General features: G+C 40.5%; 2 protein-coding genes across 4 annotated transcripts; both read left to right on the forward strand.

Annotated features, from left to right (window-relative positions):
• The first annotated feature begins 451 nt into the window (after window positions 1-451).
• On the forward strand, window positions 452-10,181 carry LOC121296412 (tubulin polymerization-promoting protein family member 3-like). Of its 3 annotated transcripts, none has more exons than XM_041221943.1 (5): window positions 455-553; window positions 4,966-5,004; window positions 5,694-5,892; window positions 6,238-6,391; window positions 8,497-10,181. In XM_041221943.1, the coding sequence occupies exons 3-5, from the start codon at window positions 5,705-5,707 to the stop codon at window positions 8,686-8,688; spliced, it is 534 nt and encodes a 177-aa protein (XP_041077877.1). In that variant the 5' UTR covers window positions 455-553; window positions 4,966-5,004; window positions 5,694-5,704; the 3' UTR covers window positions 8,689-10,181. The 3 variants fall into 3 exon arrangements, with proteins under 3 accessions (XP_041077878.1, XP_041077877.1, XP_041077879.1); XM_041221945.1 differs by having other exon boundaries at window positions 463-553; window positions 4,923-5,004; XM_041221944.1 differs by lacking the exon at window positions 4,966-5,004 and having other exon boundaries at window positions 452-553.
• A 3,032-nt stretch (window positions 10,182-13,213) lies between these two features.
• On the forward strand, window positions 13,214-24,480 carry LOC121296669 (leucine-rich repeat-containing protein 36-like). The gene is made up of 14 exons (XM_041222437.1): window positions 13,214-13,340; window positions 14,463-14,590; window positions 15,265-15,457; window positions 15,899-15,986; window positions 16,808-16,905; window positions 17,256-17,389; window positions 17,665-17,716; window positions 18,078-18,509; window positions 21,612-21,985; window positions 22,311-22,464; window positions 22,926-23,074; window positions 23,423-23,525; window positions 23,638-23,752; window positions 24,052-24,480. Exons 1-14 carry the CDS (start codon window positions 13,214-13,216, stop codon window positions 24,245-24,247), a joined length of 2,343 nt encoding a protein of 780 aa, XP_041078371.1. The 3' UTR covers window positions 24,248-24,480.
• The last annotated feature ends 607 nt before the right edge of the window (window positions 24,481-25,087 follow it).

The raw sequence follows: 25,087 nt of genomic DNA on the forward strand, positions 1-25,087 counted from the left end.
GCTGAATTAACAGAATACTGTAAATATACTATTGATATAACACAGATACAGCTGGGTGCAGCTTAGAAGGGTCATTCAATCAGCGTGTGACAGTGTATCAAAGCAAGTAGCTGATACTGTATCACCTTAGCGATTTAAAATCCAGGTTTTTTTCTTCTCCCCTCCTAAACTTTACATGCTTTGTTGGGGAGTTTCCTGATTCAGCAATAACACAAGTTCACTATTCTGACTACAGTCTGGTGACCCTTGGTGTAAATACTCCTTTTGCATGCACTGCCATTAATGACTTTCTAACTCCCCTCTATAGATTGATTCTCTTTATTTTTTTAAAGAGACTGTGCTGCTGAACTATTAAATGACCTTGGTCACTCAGTTCTAGTGAAGCATTTTTGTAGCACTCCCTTGATGTTAAACAGGATGTCTCTATGGATACAGGAATAAACAGAAGATAACAGCCTGCAGCCTTTAAAGCAGCATTTCAGTATAGAGGGAGCCAGGCAGGCACTGCAGGACTAGGACGGCTTGAGCAAGGAAGCGGAGGGACTTTGCAGAGGTAAGTGAAGTTGCTTCATTCAAACTTGCACTGGCCCCTTTCGCAACTTTTAGATTATTTTGCTCCGTGAATGCAACTTTTATTATATATACAGTATGTGTGTGTGTATATATATATATATATATATATATATATATATATATATATATATATATATATAATATAGACACACACACTGACTTTTTTCTAAGTATGGAAAACAGTGATTTAGTTTTATATTATACTAAAATACTCATTAGAAAAATGTAAAACATTTATTCAGAAATTTATTTATTCAGAAGTGAGTGAATTTAAAATAGGAGCTAGCTTTTCTTAACCATGCAAACAAGTTTAAAAAACGTGCAAAAACAAATATTGTTCTTATACTATAGTAACAAAAATCAGATTAGAAAAATATAAACATTTATAAGTGCAGTATGTGTGTGTGTGTGTATGAACATATATTCTATTATTAGTAGTGTGGTCCAGTGGTTAAAGTCCAGGGCAGGTCATAAGTCACCTCTGCCACTGACTCACTCTGTGACCCTGAGCAAGTCACTTAACCTTCGTCCTGTGGATGAGATGTTAAATCAGTGTCCTATTGTAAGTGACTCTGCATATAATGCACAGTTCACAGCCTACCTCTGTAAAGCGCTTTGTGATGGTGATCCACTGTGAAAGGTGATATATATATATATGTGTGTGTGTGTGTGTGTGTGTGTATATATATATATATAATATATATATATATATATATATATATATATATATATATATATATATATATAAAAATTTGAAAAACCTAAGAGGGAGAACTTTATCTTAATAGCAAAAAAAGTGAAATTATTATATAAAAATGGCATAATCAAAATAGATGACTTTACTGATGTTAGATAGAAATAAATGTCATGATTCTAGCCAAACTGAAATGAAGTGTGAACAAAAGCACTGCTCTGTGTCTGAGTTTCACTGACTAGAAACAGGATGAAGGAGCAGTGCACAGGTAAAGGGGAACCTACAAGGAATGTCAGCAGGGATACAAAGGATTATTTTTATTTGAAAGCAGTGAATTTAAATGGAGTTCCACATTCACGTCTATTACCGTAGCTGGGCTGGTAAATACGCAGCGGTGTTACTGTTCCAGACCTTATTTGCCTTTTGCCCCTGCTTATTTTTTCAGGAATTTTTTCAACGTCATTTTTTTTTTTTTTTTTTTTTTTTTTTTTTTTTAAAATAAGCAGACATTAAACAGACTTGTCATCAAATAATTTTACTAGATTTTGTACACATTTTAGTTAAGGATGGTAATAACTATTTTAGTGTGAAAGTACACATGCCTGTGAATAGCAACCAGTGAGTTTTAATTCTTTCAAATTAAATTAAACATTGTGAACTTTCATAAGATACATCATTGCTACAAATAAATGTAGTAATTGTTAAGGAATTTCCTTCCATACATAATTGCACAAGTATTGCCTGTTTGTTTTGATGCGATGTTGCTATGACACCAATTCAATAACCTTTTGCCCCTTTCCTGAACCAACAAAGTACAGTGTAGAACAATCTCAAAAATACTATGTGTTTTTTTTTATTTGCGTTTTATTCTGGAATAAACAGTCTGAGTTCCGTATTTTTTGAACAGAATTAGCTGTAAACATATCTTTTCAAGTTTTCCCGATCTAAACATTATTATTATTATTATTATTATTATATTATTATTATTATTATTATTATTATTATTAATGCTTGAATGGAGAACTACACTAGCATCAATTAAAAGTTAAAAAAATAAACTTCTAAAAGTTGCATGAACTGTGAAAGCTCTGTTGCATTTCTGTGGGTGCGGGAAACCTTGCTTTCCACTTGGGTCCCTCCTTAGAGCAATGCTGGTCAGTCCCCATTAGTTATGACACACCCCACACTGTGTTGTCGACTGTAAGTGATCACATCTCAACTTGAATTCACCTTTTTCACACAGTGATACCCTGCTGCTGATCTCAGAAAATGGGAAAAAATGATCCTAGCTTTGTAACATAGACATCAGTTTAATCTAGATGCTATAGTCATAACAAAATGTGAATGTGTGTGTGAATCTTCTCTATTTTGGAATCTATAGAGACATGCCTCCCAGTCTCCCATGCTCTTGGGTATCCTGTCACTTTCCTAGCTGCCTCATACAGTTTATTCTCCCTCGTTGGATGTTTGACCAAAGCAGTGATTGAATGATGTGTGGGTGGCCTCCTGTTAAAAGACAGTCGCCTACCTGCACATCCATGCACTGTCTAAATAGGCTTATCATTCAGCCTGTAAAGATCCTAAAGCTCCCAAAGACCTAAGCAGCCCCTGGAACTGCATCTCTCATCCCACCCTGCTGCTGCCCTTCATTCAGCTTTGAAAATGTTGAGAAGCACAATAGTGTAAGAGGCCAGGTTTCTATTGAAAAGGGGCAGAGTTGAGCATTCTGTCATGTTTCAGTCATGCTGTTAGGTGTGGTATTGATAAATTCCTTTTGCAGGAAGACGGTAAGATGCGCGGGTTTACACTGAAGCCATATGGTTCAAATAAGAAACACTGGAGCTCTGGTTGTTTTTCTGACTAGGGAAATGGAGAATGTTGATTTTTGGTGCATGTGTTACACCACAAAGTACATCCACTGTGTGGGTTAAAGTGCAGTTAAGCAAGTCCCAACAGTTAGAGAAGCCAAAATAACACAGAAGGCGTTATTTGTAAAGCAATAGCTGACTTTGTTACACTGGTACTTCATCTTGAAAACACTGACAAGCAATGAAAGCTGTTGACTCTAATTGCTGATTTAATTATATTCTGGGCTGAAAAGTGATGCGATAATGGATCCCCTTCTGAAATGCTACTGCAGTCATCTCTTAGACTGCAAGGTTTTTATTTGTATTATGTATTCTCTTGTAATTTACAGCTGGCACTGGCAATGCCAAGGAGTGGAAAACCATGAGAATCCCTGGGAAATCAGGAACTCATAGTCCTTAAAAATAGAATCATGATGGATGCGTGGCAAACAGAAAATTCTTGTTCTGCCTTCTTCTGTTGAACCTGAAGCAAGAAAACCAAGCCCATTGAACCCTGTAGTATAGGTGGGGTTCCACTGGCAGTCTATACAACACATTTAGACAAATGCATTTTAAAATGGTATGGGCAGCTGAATGTCATTTCATTACTGCTCTTGTCATTAATATTCTTGTTCACACTGACGAAATCATGCTCAACTGCTTTCCATGCCAAATCTGAACACTGAAGAGGTCTGTATTACCTTGCAGGCTTCAAACTTTGCACGCAGCAATCCCTGTCTAATGAGATGACACATTGAACTGACACCCATTCTATTTGAAATGAAGAACAGAAATCCCACTCTATTTGAAATGAAGAACAGAAATCCCATTCTATTTGAAGTGAAGAATAGAAATCCCATTCTATTTGAAGTGAAGAACAGAAATCCCATTCTATTTGAAGTGAAGAACAGAAACCCCATTCTATTTGAAGTGAAGAACAGAAATCCCATTCTATTTGAAGTGAAGAACAGAAATCCCATTCTATTTGAAATGAAGAACAGAAATCCCATTCTATTTGAAGTGAAGAACAGAAATCCCATTCTATTTGAAGTGAAGAACAGAAACCCCATTCTATTTGAAGTGAAGAACAGAAATCCCATTCTATTTGAAATGAAGAACAGAAATCCCATTCTATTTGAAGTGAAGAACAGAAACCCCATTCTATTTGAAGTGAAGAACAGAAATCCCATTCTATTTGAAGTGAAGAACAGAAACCCCATTCTTTGAAGTGAAGAACAGAAATCCCATTCTATTTGAAGTGAAGAACAGAAATCCCATTCTATTTGAAATGAAGAACAGAAATCCCATTCTATTTGAAATGAAGAACAGAAATCCCATTCTATTTGAAATGAAGAACAGAAATCCCATTCTATTTGAAATGAAGAACAGAAATCCCATTCTATTTGAAATGAAGAACAGAAATCCCATTCTATTTGAAATGATAAACAGAAATCCCATTCTATTTGAAGTGAAGAGCAGAAATGCTATTCTATTTGAAGTGAAGAACAGAAATCCCATTCTATTTGAAGTGAACAGAAATCCCATTCTATTTGAAATGAAGAACAGAAATCCCATTCTATTTGAAATGAAGAACAGAAACCCCATTCTTTTTTAAATGAACAGAAATCCAATTTTATTTGAAATGAAGAACAGAAATCCCATTCATCCCAATCAAGTACCTTTCATGGGGTCTAACAGGATCTATGGTATGGAACTTCATTAATACTGTACTAATGAAGAAAATAAACTGCGATGAATGTAACATCGACACGCTATTGAAATGATGTTGATCTTTCATTCGTTTGTAGCCCAGTATCCCCAATTGATATGGTCTCACTTTCTCTGCTGCAGCTCGGGTCCCCTGAGGTACAGCAGTGTCAGCATCCTCAGGTTAGTGCTATTCATTAACATGATTCACCTTCAAAATGATCTGTCGTCACTGGTCTTGTGTTAGTTTATATAAATCAGCCCTATGCCTTACAGCTTAGCTTACAGTACAGAGGCCGTAGATTTCCCAACCTCTCCAATACTAAGGAACTTGGAAGAGCTCATCTGGAGGGGTTTCAGACACCTGGCGTCCTGCATAATGTTTTTTTTTTTTTTTTTTTTTTTTTCGAATTCTGCATTATTGTGGTTAAGGCAATGCTGATAATCTGTGGTGGAAAGCAATACAAATACTAACACACAACGGTAGCACAGTCCCAGTCCCTCGCTGGGATTGAAAGCGAGCAGTGCAGACGCACGCAGACCTCGGAGCCTGGAGAACCGTTGCAGCAGGCAACAACAAACAGTCAGCTATAGCAACAGATTGAGCTGAGGGCTGAGTATGTTCATGCCTGCAAAGGGAAGGGTACGTCTTGTCAGTAGAACAGTTCCGGAGTTCTGTAAGGGATTGGAACCATGCACAGAAACCACTATTTGAGCTTCTTCAGTGTTGCTTCCAAAAGGGAACAACAGAGACACGTTTCATTTGCGTCAATAAAGCCGCAGTTTTAGCGTTTTCTTCCACACTGCACCTGTAGCTGCCAGTATTTGTTTCCCACATGTGTGGACTAAATGCCAAATCCTTTCCCTTCCAGCGGTGTTAAAGATGGCTGAAAGCACAGACATGTCGCTCCTTCAGGAGGCCTTCAGGAAGTTTTCCATCCATGGAGACACCAAGGCCACTGGCAAGGAACTGAACGGCAAGAACTGGGCCAAGCTGTGCAAGGACTGTAAAATCATTGACGGCAAATCTGTCACCAGCACCGACGTAGATATCGTCTTCTCCAAAGTGAAGTAAGTGTGAGATCAGCAGGGAGGTTTTTGTTGGTTTGCTATGTACTCTGTGTTACAATGCACGTCCCGTAGCACAAAGATCAGGGAAACGTATGTGCAATTATCATGACAGACTACTGCATATTCTGTGTAAGAAGACTACATTTTCATTAATAAAACACCTCTCAAAAAAGGCTGTTAATGGGTCCCAGTCAGCTTGTCGTCTAGTTCCTGTTATAAAGGGCAGCCAAATACTGTTAAAATAATCTATCTGATATAATTTGGGAGCCATGAAACTACACCGGGTTAGGGAAGGGGTCTGTATAAAGTCTGGTTGTACAAAACTGCCAGCATTGTCACCCACAGAGCTAAGACTGCCCGCGTGATCACCTTCGAGGAGTTCAAGAAGGCTCTGGTGGAGCTGGGACCAAAGAGGTTCAAAGGGAAGAGCGAAGAGGAGGCTGTGAGCTCCATATACAAGCTGATTGAAGGCAAGGAGCCTGCCAACGTGGGGGTCACGGTAAGACATCATTGTCCAAGAGCCGTGTACAAATTGTGCCACAGATACAGTGGTTAGATCTCATGACTTAATGTGCACTAACACTCGTTTGTATAATGCATGCACCACTTTCTCTGCGCTTCTCTTTTGGGTTGTGCTCCATAATGACTTCAATATCCCGTAGTGGCCCAGTGTGCTACTATAGAATGGGGGTGAGGAAAAATCCAGGTGAAGCCCCTTGCTTTCTGAAGGTGTTAAGAAGCCTTTATTTAACTTTATCATGACGACACTTTAATGACTACATGAGATCCTAGTTTGGAAGCACGTTGTGCTACTGAGTAAATAATGAAACGTAAACATAATGTGAAGGCAAGCATTGACTTCCAGGATCCGTGGCACAGGCATGCAGCTCTAGCGTGGGATTAAACCTGGGAGTTAAACAAGAAATGTATAACGTTTAATATTCAGGAAACGTTTCTATGCTGGCTTTGGTTTGTAACTTGGAGACAGTGTTTTACAATCGTGTGTTGGACGCTGCAGTTTGGTTTTATTATTTAAATTGTAGCCCATATAACTCAGCTGACAGGCGTGGCTCTTCACAGGGTCTTGCACAGTTCAGCTGGTTCTCTCTCTGATGTCATGCTTTGAATAGACGTCTCTCATCCCTCACTGTCTCTAGCACAGAAGGGTGGGACACAGTATTCTTTGTCCGTTTAACCTCATCAGCTTTGGGGTTTTCAATAAAACAACAGGTTTTTAAAAAAAAAAAAAAATAATATGAAATTGTTGTTTGGCAGCTGGATGTTGGACGTTTGCAAAAATTAAACAATAAATAAATGTGGGGGTGCAAATCTCTGCCCCCATGTTAAATCCCTCAGAACAAGATGTAAAGAAAATGGAACTTGCATCATGGACCGCTTTGCCCCTAATAAGGTGTGCTCAAGTTATTTAGCCATGTCCATTATCATTGCTTTAAATTCACCATTGCTCAATGACAACACTTGACAATGTTTTGCCATGACATGTTACTTCTAACCTGAGGCATGTTCTCCCAGAAAAAGTCCCATGTTAGCCAAACATTAAGCCTCTTCTTTTAATACAACATAACCTGTCACTGTGTGCAGTGTTCTCATATTCCACACTGCTGAGGGACCTCCACGCTATTCATCTTGTGTAAATGGGTTGTGGAACTGAGGCATGCCCCCTCACTGCTCAGAAAGGCTTATGGGAGTCACAGCTACACAGATAGATGAAGGGAGCCCCTGGAAAGCTGCTCTTTCTGTCTTCTGGGTCAGGAGCTCAGAAATCACTTGGAAGGGACAGTTTGTGCGCTGGGGGTAATAAAGATAGAGGCAATAGCACACCCAGGGAGCCGCTGCCAGGTTCACATACTTTTGTGTTTATTAAAATATTTACGAAGGATTAAGCCCCTGCAACCGGAGACCAGTGGCATGACAAATGCCACCCACTAATGTTTTGTAAGCTGGCCAGAGGGATAGAACAGATGCAAACATAAATGTTTTCCCCCTATTAATAATATTAGAGGCTCAGTCACTCTGCTTTATTTTGGAAACACTTAAGTGGTTGATATCAAGCATTTTAAATCTGTCATTAAGCGATTACACAAAAAATATAAACAGCTTATGAAATACCCTGAAATCACTGAGATCCGTTCCGAACGTCACCATGTGAAAGTAACATTTCTCCATGTTTTTCACGCCAAAGATTTATCACTGTTTTTTTAATTTTTTATTCGTAACTGTAAAACACTAAATGGTGGTATTATGTTACGATCCAAATATAATTTGGGCCAGTATCAAATACCTTAAGACTAGACAAAGCACTTAAAGTATTGTACAGATTACAAATAATATCCTGAACAGGGTCCAGTCCATGTTTAGGAGCGTGAAAGCAGGACCTGGTCCATGTTTTGGCGCATGTGAGCAGGATCCGGTCCATGTTTTGGAGCGTGTGTACAGGATCCGGTCCATGTTTTCAAGAATGTGAGCAGCAAAGTGTTCTTCTTGGTCAGATCGCAGCTTGGCTGTGGATCCAGTCCCAAAATGTAATTTCACAAATCTCACGTCGCTAAAATACAAATGCTTTTTGTTAATTAATTTTTACAGAAAATCACAAAGAAGGGTGGAGTGGACAGGCTGACGGACGCGTCCAAATACACAGGATCACACAAGGAGCGGTTTGACAAGAGCGGCAAAGGAAAAGGCAAAGGGGGCCGAGAGGACCTGGTTGAAAACACTGGATATGTGAGCTCATACAAGAACGCCGGCACTTACGATGAAAAACTGCAGGAAAAATAGCCTGGGGCCCTCATCATCCAGCCACTGCCATTTGTGTCAAAATCTGCAGTAACACTTATTAACAGATGCATTATTATTATTATTATTATTATTATTATTATTATTATTATTATTATAACTTCAGATAATCTGTTATAGAGGAAGGGACAGGTTTACTGAGCTTCTGCTCCTGTGCAATCTTTTATCCTAGATTAAATCAATGTTTATGGCACCACCATATCTATGCTTTATAATGGATATGGCACTGCCATAATTTTGATTTAATTCAGGCCTATGACATGGATGGGCAATTTATCAACCAGCTCTTTGTGCCAACCATGTTCTTAATTGTTTAATTCAAGGGTGTCCAATCACAGTCCTGGAGGGCCATTCCACTCCAGGTTTAACAGGTAACATGAGATCATTAGCTGCGTCAGGGTCTGGATGGAATGGATGCAATTTAGAATAGGGGTGGAACAAAGACCAGGAGTGGAAGAGCCAACTCTGGACACCCCTGGTTTGATTGAACCAATTAAACCCCCATCCAGGACCTCAAGCTGTTTATTATAAGAACGGCCCATTCGAGACTGAAGTTGTTCATTTTTAAATAAATGAACACTATTAGGAAACCAGCCATTTGCATGTAAAACCCTTCCATTGAACGCTGTGTGTGTCACCACAAGCTCAGTAAACCTGGCTGGAATACGTCTTAAAGGGTTTAAGATGATTTCTTTGTTTTGTTTTTCCGAGATGCACAGAACTCCTCGGTGCCTCTCAATGTAACGTTCTTACCAAACCTTAAATGGTTTTCAGCTTTGCGGTATATTTCTGTTGCCAGCCAGTCGATAGTACAGTAATTGGAACTAGCACGATAATGAGGAGCTCTGTTTTGCGTTTAAGCACTCTCTTTTTGACTCTCATATCTGCTTTAAAACGCTGACAGACTGGGAGGAGGGGGGCGTCTGGCAAGTCAGTACATCACAATCAAGAAATTAGAATTTGGCTTTGATCATAAATGAATGAAGAAATCATGTTGCATCAAATTCTAGAGCTGAACATTTGAAGTAAAACCATGAAATGAGAGAAATTAGAGAACTATCACCCTACAGCAGCTTCAATGATTGCTGGATAACTGGTTAATCACTAAAGGTCTGACTGGGGGGCACTCATTCTTCTTTATCTCAGAATGGGATGTCCAGGTGCTACAACTGTTGCCTGTTTTTGTTTATTTTGACATTTTAAAAGTGATAAAACCGTTGCCACAAGGATTGCAGCACATGTCATAGAAAAAGACATATTTACTGTACATACACAAAGAGTAGATGGCAAACGTAGTTGTGATTGAAATGGAGTTTGCGTTATCCTTCCAAACATACCATAAACAAGATTGGAGTGGAAAGGAGTGGCTTTCAACCTGAATCCAGGAGACAATGAAACCGTTTGAGGCAACTTTGCTGTATCAAACTTGACGTCCCTCCTGGTGTGCCGTGCAGTGGCCTGAAACCTAGTCTCCTGAAGCCAAGTTCCAAGCCACAAAGTAGTGTCGTGTTCCCTCAGCTTTAAACTTCTTTTCAATTCAGATTTATTTATTTCTTTGTAAAAAAAAAACAAATAAAAAAAAAAAAACAATGTAAGCAACCTAACCTGTGTTTTCTAGAGAGATGTATCATGGACAGTAATTACATGAATAAAGTTGCATTTATACTGCAGAAAAAAAATGTTTATTGTGAATTCTTAATGAATGTAGGCACTGAGCACAATGAAGAGTCTTTAAAACAACGAGAGAGGCTTGTTCAAAATGAAAAGCCTCGTCAAAAACTGCCTGGGAGCAGCCAGCTCTCCTGACGGGCCTGTTTAAATTGAAGTCCCTCCAGTGGATGTACAGGGCTGCACTTAGACAGGAAATGAAAGTACAGTCACATCAGTTCACAACTCTGGCAGGCCAGGAAGCCGTTGTGGGTCCCTGTTGCCATGGGAGCGGCTCATACACAAAAACATTCAAACACCTGGCTCCAGCCGCCTCACTGTCTGTAACCAAACACACAACCTCATGGCAACGCTTGTTTGGGACATCTCCCTAGAAGCGATAATCAAAAACATATCTGTCAGAAGTCAGCATATTTCAAGCCAAGTCTACCACCAGCCCTTTAATGTTTTGTCATTGCTTGATGATTTATGCCATATACTTACAGATAACAAGATACACCCGCATGACACATACCCCACCCCTCCCCTGCTGGCAGTGCATTCTTCGAATTTGTAAGCTGGCAGTTGTGATACGTGTGTGGCTTAGATAGTTTATTAGGTTTGCAGACCAGGGCACGCCTCACTGGGTGTGTGTGTGTACCATGTCTTCATAGAATGCCCTGCAATACCGAACACCCCAATGCAAAATGCTGGCTTTTTAAATAATATTCCTTTGCTGAAATACTTCAATACTATATTTTCTGCATAAGTGAACATGTGTCACAGACACAGTGCTCTACAGCCAGTGGAGTGGACAGCCTCACATTTATAAGCTTGTGTAGCCACAGTTGTGGTTTGTCCCACAGCTGAGACCGGGGGTATTCGAACGCATGTCATTCACTTTTACACCAGTATGTGTTATAACACAAGATAATGAACCTCAACCGTCTTTAAAAAGAGTTGCATGAATGCCTGTAGCTGAACAGTCCATGATTTCACCATTGCAACTTTTTTAAAAATTGAGACAAAGGGCTCTATTCTCCACATTGTATTTTCTTCAAACATTACTGCGTATTTAAAGGGTTATACCTAAAAGGCAGTCATAACTACTTCATACCTTGACTACTACTGAATCTGCTCTATATAGACCCTTCCCTATGTTGTGGATTATTATTATGGTAACTTTACACTTTGTTAGCTAACAAATGGCTCAGCTGAAGACTTAATAAATAGTTAATCAAGAGAGATCTGGGGGGATCCAATGCAGCCGAGACACATTCTGATCTAAAATGGTATCTAGGAATAGCATATGCCAGTAATTAGCTTTTGCAATTACATATCGCAGCTGAATTGCTTAGGTAAGCCTTTAATTAGCCGATTGTTTTTGCTTTGTTTGTACAGCTGGCTCGAATTCGTGCAGGGCCAGGATGTTTTTATACGTTTCTCTTCCCAAGAAGGTTGAACTTCAGTAGATTTCAATTCTACCGACTAACCTTAGTAATCGCTTTTACCATCTCCTCTGAAATAACGTCTGCTTTTAAAATAATAAAAGTATCATATATTATGACCGCCTGCCATACAGACTTGTCAGATCTGGGAAGCTAAGCAGAGCTGGGCCCGCTCAATGCATGCCAGGTGCTGCTGTGGTGTTCTTTGACCACCAGAGGGCACTGAAGTGACACCCCAGCATGGTGTTAGCTAGTGTTGTATAAACATTGTTTTATTACAGAGATTTTAAAGTTAATTTTAAGAGGTTCGCCATAAAAAAATAAACCATTCATCCAGAATAACAACCTTTCTTTCTCTTTATTGTTCACAAAGATCTAGCAATGAAAAGATATCATGCATTTTGTGCTGAATAGCATTTTTAATTAAAGAGCTGTCATTTCCATGTGTAATGATGAGATCGCTTGGATCACACAGAAGTCATGTAGCGCATGGCCTATGAAGATGACTTAGTGTCTCAGATGCTAATTGAAAGTCAGTTTGTTTGGATGACATTTTCTTCATTTTTTGTTTTGTTTTTTTGCTCGGTTGTTTGAATGTCCCCCTGCCTTTCTATGTATGGTGCTTGTGGTGATTCTTATTGCAATGAAGTCTGTGTTAACCTGAGCGTTAGAGGTGCTCTTCAGTTCCATTTGCCTGCTATATAGACATGCTGTATCAATAAGCTAGATCCGCCAGCACGTCTACTGCAGTCTAGTGACAGAAAAACAAAAATAAACTTGATACTGAGTTGTAGATCACTAGATGGCGCTAGCTCGCTCAGAATAATTCTTGCAAACACCATAAAAGGTAAAGGCACAGAGCGAAAAACGACGAAGTGTGAAGCAAATAACCCGCTTCTAGCCTTCCTCCTGACCAGTACAGTACAGAGTTAAACATTGACAGTGAGAGAATGAGGAGTTATAATTCACTGGTAATATTAATGACCAATAAAAAAATAATTAACTTTTAAATGACGATTGCAGTCAGACACTAATGGGGAAAAAAGCGACAGAATGTTCCAATTATTATTTTTAGGTTTAAAACCATGAACAAGACTATTCAACTGTAAGCAAGCAAAGCAATAATAGCCTATTTAAGGGGGGTATTTAAAGCAGTATTGCTAGCTCATGTTTTACTACATGGTTATATGCATCATATAACCACGGGAGCAATTGCTGTTCGGTTTAAAGAAACAAATCTTCAAACATTATCGAGCAATACAAAACGTAGTTTAGAAATGGCCTGTGCATTTTATTTATGTATTTATTTTTGTGCAAACCTTACGTCAGAAATCTAGACCAGTATTTGTAACTCAGCTTTCCAGCTTGTCGAGCGAAGAGCGGTGGGGGCTGGTATGTTTTGCAGCGTTGCTATGGGGAATGTTTTCTGTGAGAAAGCACGCAGGGACAAGTTTGAAATCATGGCGGCGAGGGAGCTGCTGATAAGCGAGAGCTGGATAGTTGAAAAGGCAGACCTGGTCAAGGATTCACCAGCCATCGGTAAACACGGCACACACCGTACAGGAGGGGTGCTCCCAGCGACACAAAACCACAGCGCTGGAGACTAACTAGAAAACCAATCTGAGCCGAACTGATTTAGCAGGTGCATGACAAATGCTGTTCATTTGAGTGTTTAGTAAAATAACTTTCACACAGCAACACAATTACCGTCGTTGTAGCAACGACCATGTTAATGCTACAATGTATGCTTTTGTCATTCATCAGTATTCACGTGTAGCACCGTACTGTAGAAAAGTCATGGACTTATTGCAAAAAAATATGATTTTTATTTGTATTTATATTTTAATTTTCCGTCACATTAGATTAGAGTGAAGATGCGTAATGTTTGTTAAACCACGGGCTGAACACTACTGTACTTTTGTAGTGATTCTGGTGACGTCATTTCAGTGCGTATCGTGACGGTGAATTTGATATAACAACACTTTCATTTTATTCGTCACAGAACTGCCGCTGTATTGTGTCAGTGGTTTGGGTACTTGTCCCGAGATTAGAGGATTCCTCTTGCATAGAGGTTTCACCCTTTCCATGATTTACTACGCTCAGAGTTTGATTAACAACAGTGTATATAGGTAACAAGCTCAGGTGTGTCTTATTGTTAGACACCTAGTAAAACCGGGAATGGACCCAACTGCTATGCATTGCGAGTCTTATTTCCATCCTGTCAATTCACAAGCCACAACAAGAATGTTTAAGCAAATGCATGGCAACAAAAACTACAGAAAGCTGGGACAAGAGTATTTCATGTCTGACTCTTGTTGCTGAATATTTCCTGAGAAGTCACTTTAAATTTGCCTGGAAAAGCACAGTAAGCAACAACACTGCTCATGTCTGCAACATGTTCTGTCATTTGTAGGTCCGTGTTAATGCTTCAGTAGCTGTGCTTTAGCATTTCTTGTTATATGTTCTCTGGCAGATTAAAGCGCTGTGCTGTTTCACATGCAGTCTGCTATTCAGTGTATTATCAATGGAATATAGCTCGGGTTGTCATCCAGGTACTGTAATGTGGTGCTCTTTGAATGGGGACACGAGTCAGGATTGGTTTTAGAAATATTACCAAAACAAATAGCCCTGCTAACCCTGCTGCTGTTTTTGCACTTTCAGGTGAAGTGAAATCTCTTTCACTGCGAGGGACACATACAGAGAAGATCCGGTCCTTCGGAGATGCTTTTAAACACTTCACAGGTCTTCGATTACTGGACTTGTCCAGGAATTCCATAGTCAGTCTCGAGGTAAGGAAGGAAAGAAGGACAAGGACTAACACCCCCTAACCCTCCCATAACAGAGTGGGGAATGCATTGAAGCCTACCAGCATAACGCCCTCACAGGTGAACTATAAAGAGGTCTCGTAGGAAATGCTAGAATCAGTTAGTTCCCTGCACAGATCACTTTTGTGCACAGCACAGCATGGCTTGAGAATGCCGCTGCTTTGCTTTTACTGTATTTGGAGCTGTTGGCGCAAGTAGGTGATGAGTCCCACTTTTTGAAACCGATTTTTTAAAAAAAGATTGCATTTGAAGTTTTTGACAGACTGAAATTGTAATGGTACCATCAGTACTATGGGGTAGAGGGGGCGACACTTGCGTGATGCCCATTAGAAACACTTTAGCAGAGGTAAAACACGGCTGGCTTCATTTACAATATAACATTGCCCACACCAGCCCTGACAGTGTGTGTTCTCTGTGCAGTTAAGGCTAACTTCAGGATTACAATTAACAATGTTGACGCACATAATTGTGCGGGTGGGTGTGGGATCAGATCTGGCAATGCCCGATGACTAAGCATTATCAATATATTTAGTAATCTACATTAAAGAAGACCATCTGGGCTTTGGGTTTGGCTTAACCTTTTGATAATTATATGGGTGCAAGCATGCATTTTTTACAATTGCTATTTTTCCTTGCAGGGTATACAACATTTAATCTCGCTGAAGAAATTAAACCTATACTACAATAATGTTCCTTCACTGAAAGAAGTTTCTTGGCTGCAACTGCTCAGTGATTTGAAAGAACTGGACTTGCGCCTTAACCCAGTGACCAGTAGTAAGGAAGACTATAGACTTAGTGTGGTGAGCATGCTGCCCGAGTTAGAAAAGCTAGGTAAGTGAATTCCTTTACCGGTCTCCTCCAATGGAGCCCCCCCCACATACACTGAAGTCCAGCACTGTGTAACTTATCCTAGTGATGAATACAGCTCGATACTGGATTAATTGTGTAGCCACGTCACACTTTCTAAAGTCACTTGATCTTTATTTGCAGGTGTTGTGTATACAGCCACCACTTTCACTAGGAAACTGGACTGCTTAGTAAGGAGAAGGGAAGTGCTTGGTTTTTAATACCAGTAGCGCTACCTGTTTTGTGGCTTGGCTAGATGAAGCCGTTTCCGTGGCTACCAAGTTAGTTATTGGTCTCAGCTCAACTGTATCTGTAAACCGGTCTCCTGCCTCAGAGTGCAGCCTTGTCACTTTATTTTCAGTTGTGTCCCTTGTTTGAGCTGAAAGCTGCTCGGGGATAGGTCAAGACAATCCTTCTTGTTTTCAGACGAGAGGCCTGTGAGAGACAGCGAAAGGAAATCTGCAAGCAGCCAGGATTACAAGAAGATAATGGCCCTGGGAAAAGTGGACACCAGGTAGGAGGCACAGCAACACCGGGTAGCAAGTTATAGGATTAGTCAGGGGCTGTTCACTGTTTGGAGTTTAAAAGTCAGCCCAGTGTTTGAAACTATTTGCTTTTGTCAACAGTAAAGCATGGTTTTGGCCTCCGTGCCCATACTTTGTAAAGCTGATGTATTTCATATTCAATATTTATTCAAAGGGGCTGGTTAACGAAGTCTTTCACTCCAGATAAATAGAGAATAACAGCATACACACAACTACACATACAGATGGGTTACCAACAGCTAAAAGCCTAACTGTTGTGAATGAATCTGAGATAAACTGATTTAGCTAGGTCATGACAAAATTAAAGCAACTGTTTGGAAACATGACTTTCAACAGCCAAGGTAGTGGAAGAACCTACGCCTTTGTCATGACTTCCTGAAGCAACATACTAGAAAAAGTCGTAGACTAATTAAAACAAAAAAGCACTGCCTTCATGTTTGTTTTACCGCGCGACATGCAATATATTAACAACTGTTACAGTTAAATAAACACAGCAGGTATTTCATTTACAGCAGAAGGAAGGAAGAAACATGCTTGATTTTGTAACTTTAAAGGTTGTTTTTTTTTTTGTTGTTTTTTTGTTTTTTACAGTTAGAAAAAAAAAATTACACTGCAATAAAAAAAATTGAAAATGTGTTTTACTGTACATACACAAGTATGCACTCAGGTAGACCTCCATGCAGAAACATTGTACAACAGTAACAGCACCCATACACCTCTAACAAAACCAAAACACCAGCAGCACTGTTCGTGAAAGAAAAATATATGAGATTTTAAACTTTAATTGCAGTGGTCTGACAAAGAAGAAGTACGGGCTTGATGACTGTACTCAGGATATTCACCTGCAGGGCAAGTACAATTGGAGCTGTGGATTAAACACAGATTTGGGTAGGAGATTTCTTTTATATTTGTTTTTACTACCAGCTTTAGCTATGTGTAACTTGATATAACAATTATCCCATAGGTCCTGAAATTGTACTCTTTGTTATTGCACAGGCTGGCGGCAATAACTCCGCAATCTGCAGTCTTTTTCTACCTGTTCTAGTTTGTTGCTGTTGCTTATGGCATGTACAGGAATTCAGTTTAATAAATACTTTTTCTTCAGAATTTGCATGATGAAATCGGTTTCATTAAAGTTAACTTGGTGTCTTTCATTGAATTTTTTTTCCAGTTCTCCCCTGGATTCCCCTTGCCTTTTCAACCAGTAACCCGTATGCCATTTCTCGTTTCTTATTTAGACTTCAATGAAAAGCTGCGCCCCCTTGACCACCTGCTGAGCTGTGAGCCTGTGGATCCATGGAGATATTCTTCAGCTCTCCCTGTAACTGGTGCCAGCACGGAGCAGAAGGAAAATGCAACCAATGAGCAGAAGGTGAATGACGAACAATAACAAACTGTTATTACATGCTATAGCAGATAGCATTATTCCATACCCTGCAGTCCGCATGCTGCATATTTTTAAAAGCACACGGAGTAAAGCTGCAGAAACTCATTGGTAGCTACAGTATAGAGAGTCTACTTACATTGCAGCAACAATTAGCAGCACATCCACTTTCAACAGTGATGACCAGTAGTCGGAATGTCTTGATGCTGCAAACAAAAACGTATTCAAAATAATGTTCAATCATTCCTTTGATGTTTTCCCAGGTGTCAGAAATAAGGAGATCGAGAGAGTTTAAGTCTAGTGATCTGGAAGAAGGTAGGTGACATTTGAATTGTCTAAGTGCCCAAGTGTGCTGAAGACTGTTTGGATTGCATTGACAAGTTTGCATTTTTATCACTGTTTTATATAAAAAATGTTGGGGTGGGGGATAATGCATACAGGTTGAATGTGTGGTGTATATGTATACGCACACACACATTCAATATACTATATGTACCAAAATACTGTATATATCAATTTCTAGAACCAAAAATGATGATAGCTTTGTAAGGAGAGTGCATATATGTCAAACAAGAAGTCAAGTAGACAGTCTAAATAACTGAAACCATTTAACAGCTTTATTCCAGAGCAGGGGTCTGATCCCTTGAATAACACCACCTCAATTAATTTGTCCCAGAATACAGACCCCTTCCATCTCCAACGCGCTCCTCCCTGCGCTCCCCTGGAAAGTCTCCCACCAGATCCAAGGACGGTTTCCGAGTGACTTTCTCAGACAGCCGAGCCCCTGCAGACCCCTCCAGGTCTTCCCATGCTGCTGAGATGGATAAGACTCTCTCTTCACCAGGGCTCCGTGAGATTGAGAGAACCTATCTGTGCAAGCAGACCCACAATGCAAGTCATGCCTGTCAGACACCCTCTCCTCTTAGGGACGAGACTCCGGCAAACTCTTACAACGATGCCAGCAGCATAGCGCCACGAGACAGCGGCACGAGATGGCACGCTGAAAAGCATGCCTACAAATCATCTTGTGTGGATCAGCCGCAGCACCGGTTTGATAAAACATCATCCGCCGAGTCGAGTACCGACAGACTACTGAAACTAACTTCAGGTAAAATGCTAGATTGCAAAAATGAGATGTTCTTTTTTCCTATGATGTACTCAGAACAGGGAGATGCATGGTCAGAAAGTCACACTCGTCCTGCACCCGGGCCTGGGTATCAGAACTCCCCTTGTTTAGGTATGTAATTGAATGATCAGGTACCGGCAATCAGAGCCCTGTAAACCTAGTCTGATCTGATCAAAGCATCAGGGTGCCTCAACCCGAGTCTGGAGGTTTGCATTTATCAGTTAGCTCATGTAGTCATAGAGGAGGAACAATTAACAGGAGTCTGATTGTACATATTAACACAAAAGTGTGTGGTACTATTTTTCCAACTGAATTTGGACAGTTACTATTATCTAGTGTCCAATCACCTCATACGTTTACCTCTCCGGGGAATAGGGCATTTATTTTATAACCAATTATTCAATCTCTGGATTGATTGTGTGTGTGTGTGTGTGTGTATTTATATATATATATATATATATATATATATATATATATATATATATATATATATATATATATATATATATATATGTATATGTGCTACATCACACATCCCTGCGGTTTTACATCAGCGAGTATCAATTCCGTCATCCTTAACAGATGTGCATTTGGCCATGATGTTATGTAGAAATTGACAAATGGTTGTTCCAAGAAGCCCGCTGACCTGACAACTCAGTTGGCTGTGCATGTGGAGTGGTGAACAGAACGCCTGGGTTCAGTCCTCACTCAGGTAATACATGTGGAGTGGTGAACAGAACGCCTGGGTTCAGTCCTCACTCAGGTAATACATGTGGAGTGGTGAACAGAATGCCTAGGTTCAGTCCTCACTCAGGTAATACATGTGGAGTGGTGAACAGAATGCCTAGGTTCAGTCCTCACTCAGGTAATACATGTGGAGTGGTGAACAGAATGCCTAGGTTCAGTCCTCACTCAGGTAATACATGTGGAGTGGTGAACAGAACGCCTGGGTTCAGTCCTCACTCAGGTAATACATGTGGAGTGGTGAACAGAACGCCTGGGTTCAGTCCTCACTCAGGTAATACATGTGGAGTGGTGAACAGAATGCCTAGGTTCAGTCCTCACTCAGGTAATACATGTGGAGTGGTGAACAGAATGCCTAGGTTCAGTCCTCACTCAGGTAATACATGTGGAGTGGTGAACAGAACGCCTGGGTTCAGTCCTCACTCAGGTAATACATGTGGAGTGGTGAACAGAATGCCTAGGTTCAGTCCTCACTCAGGTAATACATGTGGAGTGGTGAACAGAACGCCTGGGTTCAGTCCTCACTCAGATAATACATGTGGAGTGGTGAACAGAATGCCTAGGTTCAGTCCTCACTCAGGTAATACATGTGGAGTGGTGAACAGAACGCCTGGGTTCAGTCCTCACTCAGGTAATACATGTGGAGTGGTGAACAGAATGCCTAGGTTCAGTCCTCACTCAGGTAATACATGTGGAGTGGTGAACAGAACGCCTGGGTTCAGTCCTCACTCAGATAATACATGTGGAGTGGTGAACAGAACGCCTGGGTTCAGTCCTCACTCAGGTAATACATGTGGAGTGGTGAACAGAACGCCTGGGTTCAGTCCTCACTCAGGTAATACATGTGGAGTGGTGAACAGAACGCCTGGGTTCAGTCCTCACTCAGGTAATACATGTGGAGTGGTGAACAGAACGCCTAGGTTCAGTCCTCACTCAGGTAATACATGTGGAGTGGTGAACAGAACGCCTGGGTTCAGTCCTCACTCAGGTAATACATGTGGAGTGGTGAACAGAACGCCTGGGTTCAGTCCTCACTCAGGTAATACATGTGGAGTGGTGAACAGAACGCCTGGGTTCAGTCCTCACTCAGATAATACATGTGGAGTGGTGAACAGAACGCCTGGGTTCAGTCCTCACTCAGGTAATACATGTGGAGTGGTGAACAGAACGCCTGGGTTCAGTCCTCACTCAGGTAATACATGTGGAGTGGTGAACAGAACGCCTGGGTTCAGTCCTCACTCAGGTAATACATGTGGAGTGGTGAACAGAATGCCTAGGTTCAGTCCTCACTCAGATAATACATGTGGAGTGGTGAACAGAATGCCTAGGTTCAGTCCTCACTCAGGTAATACATGTGGAGTGGTGAACAGAACGCCTGGGTTCAGTCCTCACTCAGGTAATACATGTGGAGTGGTGAACAGAATGCCTAGGTTCAGTCCTCACTCAGATAATACATGTGGAGTGGTGAACAGAACGCCTGGGTTCAGTCCTCACTCAGATAATACATGTGGAGTGGTGAACAGAACGCCTGGGTTCAGTCCTCACTCAGGTAATACATGTGGAGTGGTGAACAGAACGCCTGGGTTCAGTCCTCACTCAGGTAATACATTTCTTCCTCAATCAAAGTAAAAAGATCTGCATTTTAATTGGCTAATAAGGAAGCCATCTGTGCACATACCACACCTTTCTGTCGTCCTGTGATTGCACTGGAATCATAAAAGCTGCTCAGAGGGAATTGATATCTTTACTAGAGCTCACACGAACATGGCATTTAATGTTTTGACTATTCTTTCCAAAGTTTCAAATGAATATTATATATATATATATATTATATATATATATATATATATATATATATATATATATATATAGTAAATATACAGTAGATGTGCTTATTAAAAACTTCTCAGTTTCCAGAAAAAAGTTTCCATTAACCAAAATTTCCCAATAAGCGAAAAGCCCCCGTTTTCAAGTGCATTTATATGGAATGATATATACTGTAGTTGTACAATTATGGCACTGAATACATGTGTTTTAAATGTTACAGTGTTAAAAAATACCCAAACACAGAACTGTTTACTTCACGCATGTATAAAACAAAAAGGAGTAGGCTTACATATTACTCCACAGCGATGTGGTACAATTGTGTGTGTGTGTGTGTGTGTGTGTGTGTGTGTGTGTGTGTGTGTGTATATATATATATATATATATGGGCGTAAATAAAGCCGGTACCCCATCAGATTACCTTCTGTAAAGTGGTTTCCTTTGCACATATATAGATATAGAGGTTTTTTTTTCTTTATATATATTCTTATTAAAGTAGATTCCTTTTCTTGGCAGACTTGTACCTCACTACACACGTTAACAATGAAAAGGCCACTGCTGCTTCCTCTGCTAGTTCATCCAAGAAGTCCACGGTTTCCATGCAGTTCACTCCACACGGCTGCCTGACGACTCCAGACGGACCGCTTGACAGATCCCACCCGGCTCCCAACATCTTATCCAGGCCTCTGGTGTCGAGGGGCTTGATGGAACAGCTGAACTCGGAACTGCTTTCCAAGAAGAAGCCCTTGATGCCGGCCCAGGAAAAGAGAAGATTCCCACAGCCAGCAGAGTTCTCAAACTCGTTTTCTCCCAGAACTGAACTGAGAAGAGCCGGCAGTCTGAACAGCGTGTTGTACAGTGTATCAGATTATAAAAGAAGGGAGAGAGAGGTATGGTCTCGTGTCTAGTATTTCTTATCGTGATCAGGCAAGCCTTTCTTCCCCACTAGTTGTGAGCAGTCAAGACCAGCTTATTATGTCTAGATTTTTACTCTAAAGAAAAACTATTTAGACATTCAATTGTGGATACTGTGCATAGTCTAAAAGTCTTTGAATACATATTTATTTGCAGGTTTTATTGCTTCCTTTTTTCAACATTTTTTAAAAAATTCCATAATAGACTAAGCTACTGGTTTATATCAAGTAGAATAGTTTGTATAATAGGGTAGACCAGTGCAGTGACAAATGCATGACACGATATTACGATTATCTTTAGGCTACTGACCTCGCAGGGTACCGCAGCCAATCACCGCCCAGCTCGAGCTCCCAGTCCATTTCTGATATTTCATCCGTCCTGAAGCAGCTGCTGGATTTGGTGGATCGTTACTGGAACGGATCCAAATCCCTTCACCTGAACCGCAGGTTCCTCAGTAAGTACAGTACATGCATGCTCTGCTGCTTCCAGCTTGCCCTGGTCAATGTTTTATTCTGTCAGCGTTCTCCATCGTTGATTTTCATAACCTCAGCCCCTTTTTATTAATTATTCAAACAGCGGACGTATGTGGATCTGCTATCGTTTTAGATTAATCCACACCACAGTGCAAAGAATATATACTGTAGATGAGATCTGTTTCCATTGCTGAGACTGGATTTCAGAGGAGGGACAGAAAACAGGAGGAATGTCAAGGATGGAAATAAGACTCCCATTGCATAGCAGTTTGATCCACTCCTCATTTCACTAAGATGATGAGCTTTTTGCCTATTCACTGTGGCTAATCAAGCTTGATTTAAAACCTGGCATGGGTGCAGCTGCTATGCAGTAGGCTCAGTAGCAGGGTAGACTTTGTTCACGTGTTTTATAGTGCAATCATTCACTTTTTTTTTTTTCTAGCTCCAGCTCATGATTTGCTAGCCGGCTTGACTACTAGCCCAGCATCAGCAGATTCTTCTCAAAGAACCAAGGCTCCGACAGGTCTGGCAGTGGACTCTACAGAGCTGCAGCAAGTGACCTGGCAGCTAATGCAGACGCAGGAAGAGCGAGTCAGTGGGAGAATCAGTTACAGCTTTAAAACACACTGCATGCTGTCTAGTACTCTCGCCTGTTAATCACATGTTTAGTGTTTCAAAATCAAGTGACTCCATGAGTGGTTGCATTGAGCAGATTGGCTCCGTGTGCAGAAAGTACATTTCAATGACAGGATTTAAAATGGTTTTATGTTACCTATGATTATCCGTGTATAACAGTAAATATAGTAGATAATGAAGTGCACCCGCATTATGAATTGAGTAGTGTACAAACCCTTTCACTTGTGAACAAGGTGATTGTAGGAATGGAGAATAGTGGGGGGAAACCCCATGATGTCCTTTCTGTATGAATTTTGTTTTTAGGAATCCCTGAAGAGAAAAATGGCACAAATTTTGGAGGAGAACAGCGCTTTGCGAACACAGGCACCCAAGACCGATACAAAGACTGCTGCTTCTCAAACTATCGGTGAGTTTTCATTCTTGTGTGCGATTTCAGTTTTCCTTAGTTGTCAATTGTCCGTTGCCATTGCTATGCCACAATACTTAACGTTTTTATGTATTTATTTATTTATATTAAGATGATCTTCAGCAAACTATTGAGCGTCTGAGCCTTCAGGTTGAAAGTCTGAACCAACAACTGAAACAGTTCAGGAAGTTAGAAGAAGCAGTGGCCATGCTGCAGGAGAGCCACAGGTAGGGTCCCCGGGGCTCAGAGAAACTCACACCACTATATTATGCTTTATGTGTGTTAGTGTTGAATTAAAAAACTGAGTGAAAAGAACCATGCTTTTTTTCTTTTTTTTTTTTTTAAAGCTTGCAAATGTTTGCTTTTGAAACGTCTCCCAATAAAATCCTGAAGCAACATTTGAATAAACTGAATTAATATAAACTTGAGCCAAGCAACGGGGTGTTTAAAGCTTGGGATGGCCGGCAGAGTCTGCAAGCGTTAGCCGGTCTGTTTCCAATAAATTGTCATCTGCACTTGCTTGCAGGTCACTGATGTCTACAAATGATTGCCTGCTGCAGCAGTTAAATAAAGCAGGAAGCAGACTCCCGTCTGAACTGGAACAGTCCAGCCTCGCCTCTGAAAACACAAGGGCTGTGAACGGACCTTCTCCCAGCGGCAGACCCAGCGCTTCCTCCTCAAGATTCAGTCAGTATAGCAGGCTGAGCACCTGTCCAATCTGAGACCACCACCACCCAGGAGGCAGAATGTGAAGTCTGGCTTTGGTAGAGTAGCAGAGTCACGGAACCACAGGGCAGCATGACTGCCAGACAGTTCACCATCTTGCTTAACAAAGAATTTTGAATTAGGAATGCAAGTTCTAAGAAGTTATTTATTGAATTGAAGTGAATGCATGTGTATATGTTGTTAGTGATGGGCACCAATATCGATATTTTGATATATCGATATTGTTTGATATCGATAATAATTTCCATACTGCGATATCATAGGATTAAAAAAAAAAAAAAAAAAACATTCTCATACATACAGAAAGCTTGCAAAGACGTAGTCTTTATTGCTTGCTAATATACAATCTAGTGTACAAGCACAGTAATCCCAACCCATTGTCCGCTTCACAGGCAAAGAAACTCCACATGTACAAGTATTATTTAACCATTGTTGCATTGATTTAGGAATCAAACACTTTGCATGCTGCATTGATTTAGGAATCAAACACTTTGCATGCTGCATTGATTTAGGAATCAAACACTTTGCATGCTGCATTGATTTAGGAATCAAACACTTTGCATGCTGCATTGATTTAGGAATCAAACACTTTGCATGCTGCATTGATTTAGGAATCAAACACTGCATGCTGCATTGATTTAGGAATCAAACACTTTGCATGCTGCATTGATTTAGGAATCAAACACTTTGCATGCTGCATTGATTTAGGAATCAAACACTTTGCATGCTGCATTGATTTAGGAATCAAACACTTTGCATGCTGCATTGTGTTTGATTTCTAAATCATTGCGCAAGTTTGGCATTACTGACCCTCCTGTTTCTGGTGTAAAATTCGG

Source organism: Polyodon spathula, chromosome 21 (genome assembly GCF_017654505.1).
Source record: "Polyodon spathula isolate WHYD16114869_AA chromosome 21, ASM1765450v1, whole genome shotgun sequence".
Taxonomy (NCBI): domain Eukaryota; kingdom Metazoa; phylum Chordata; class Actinopteri; order Acipenseriformes; family Polyodontidae; genus Polyodon; species Polyodon spathula.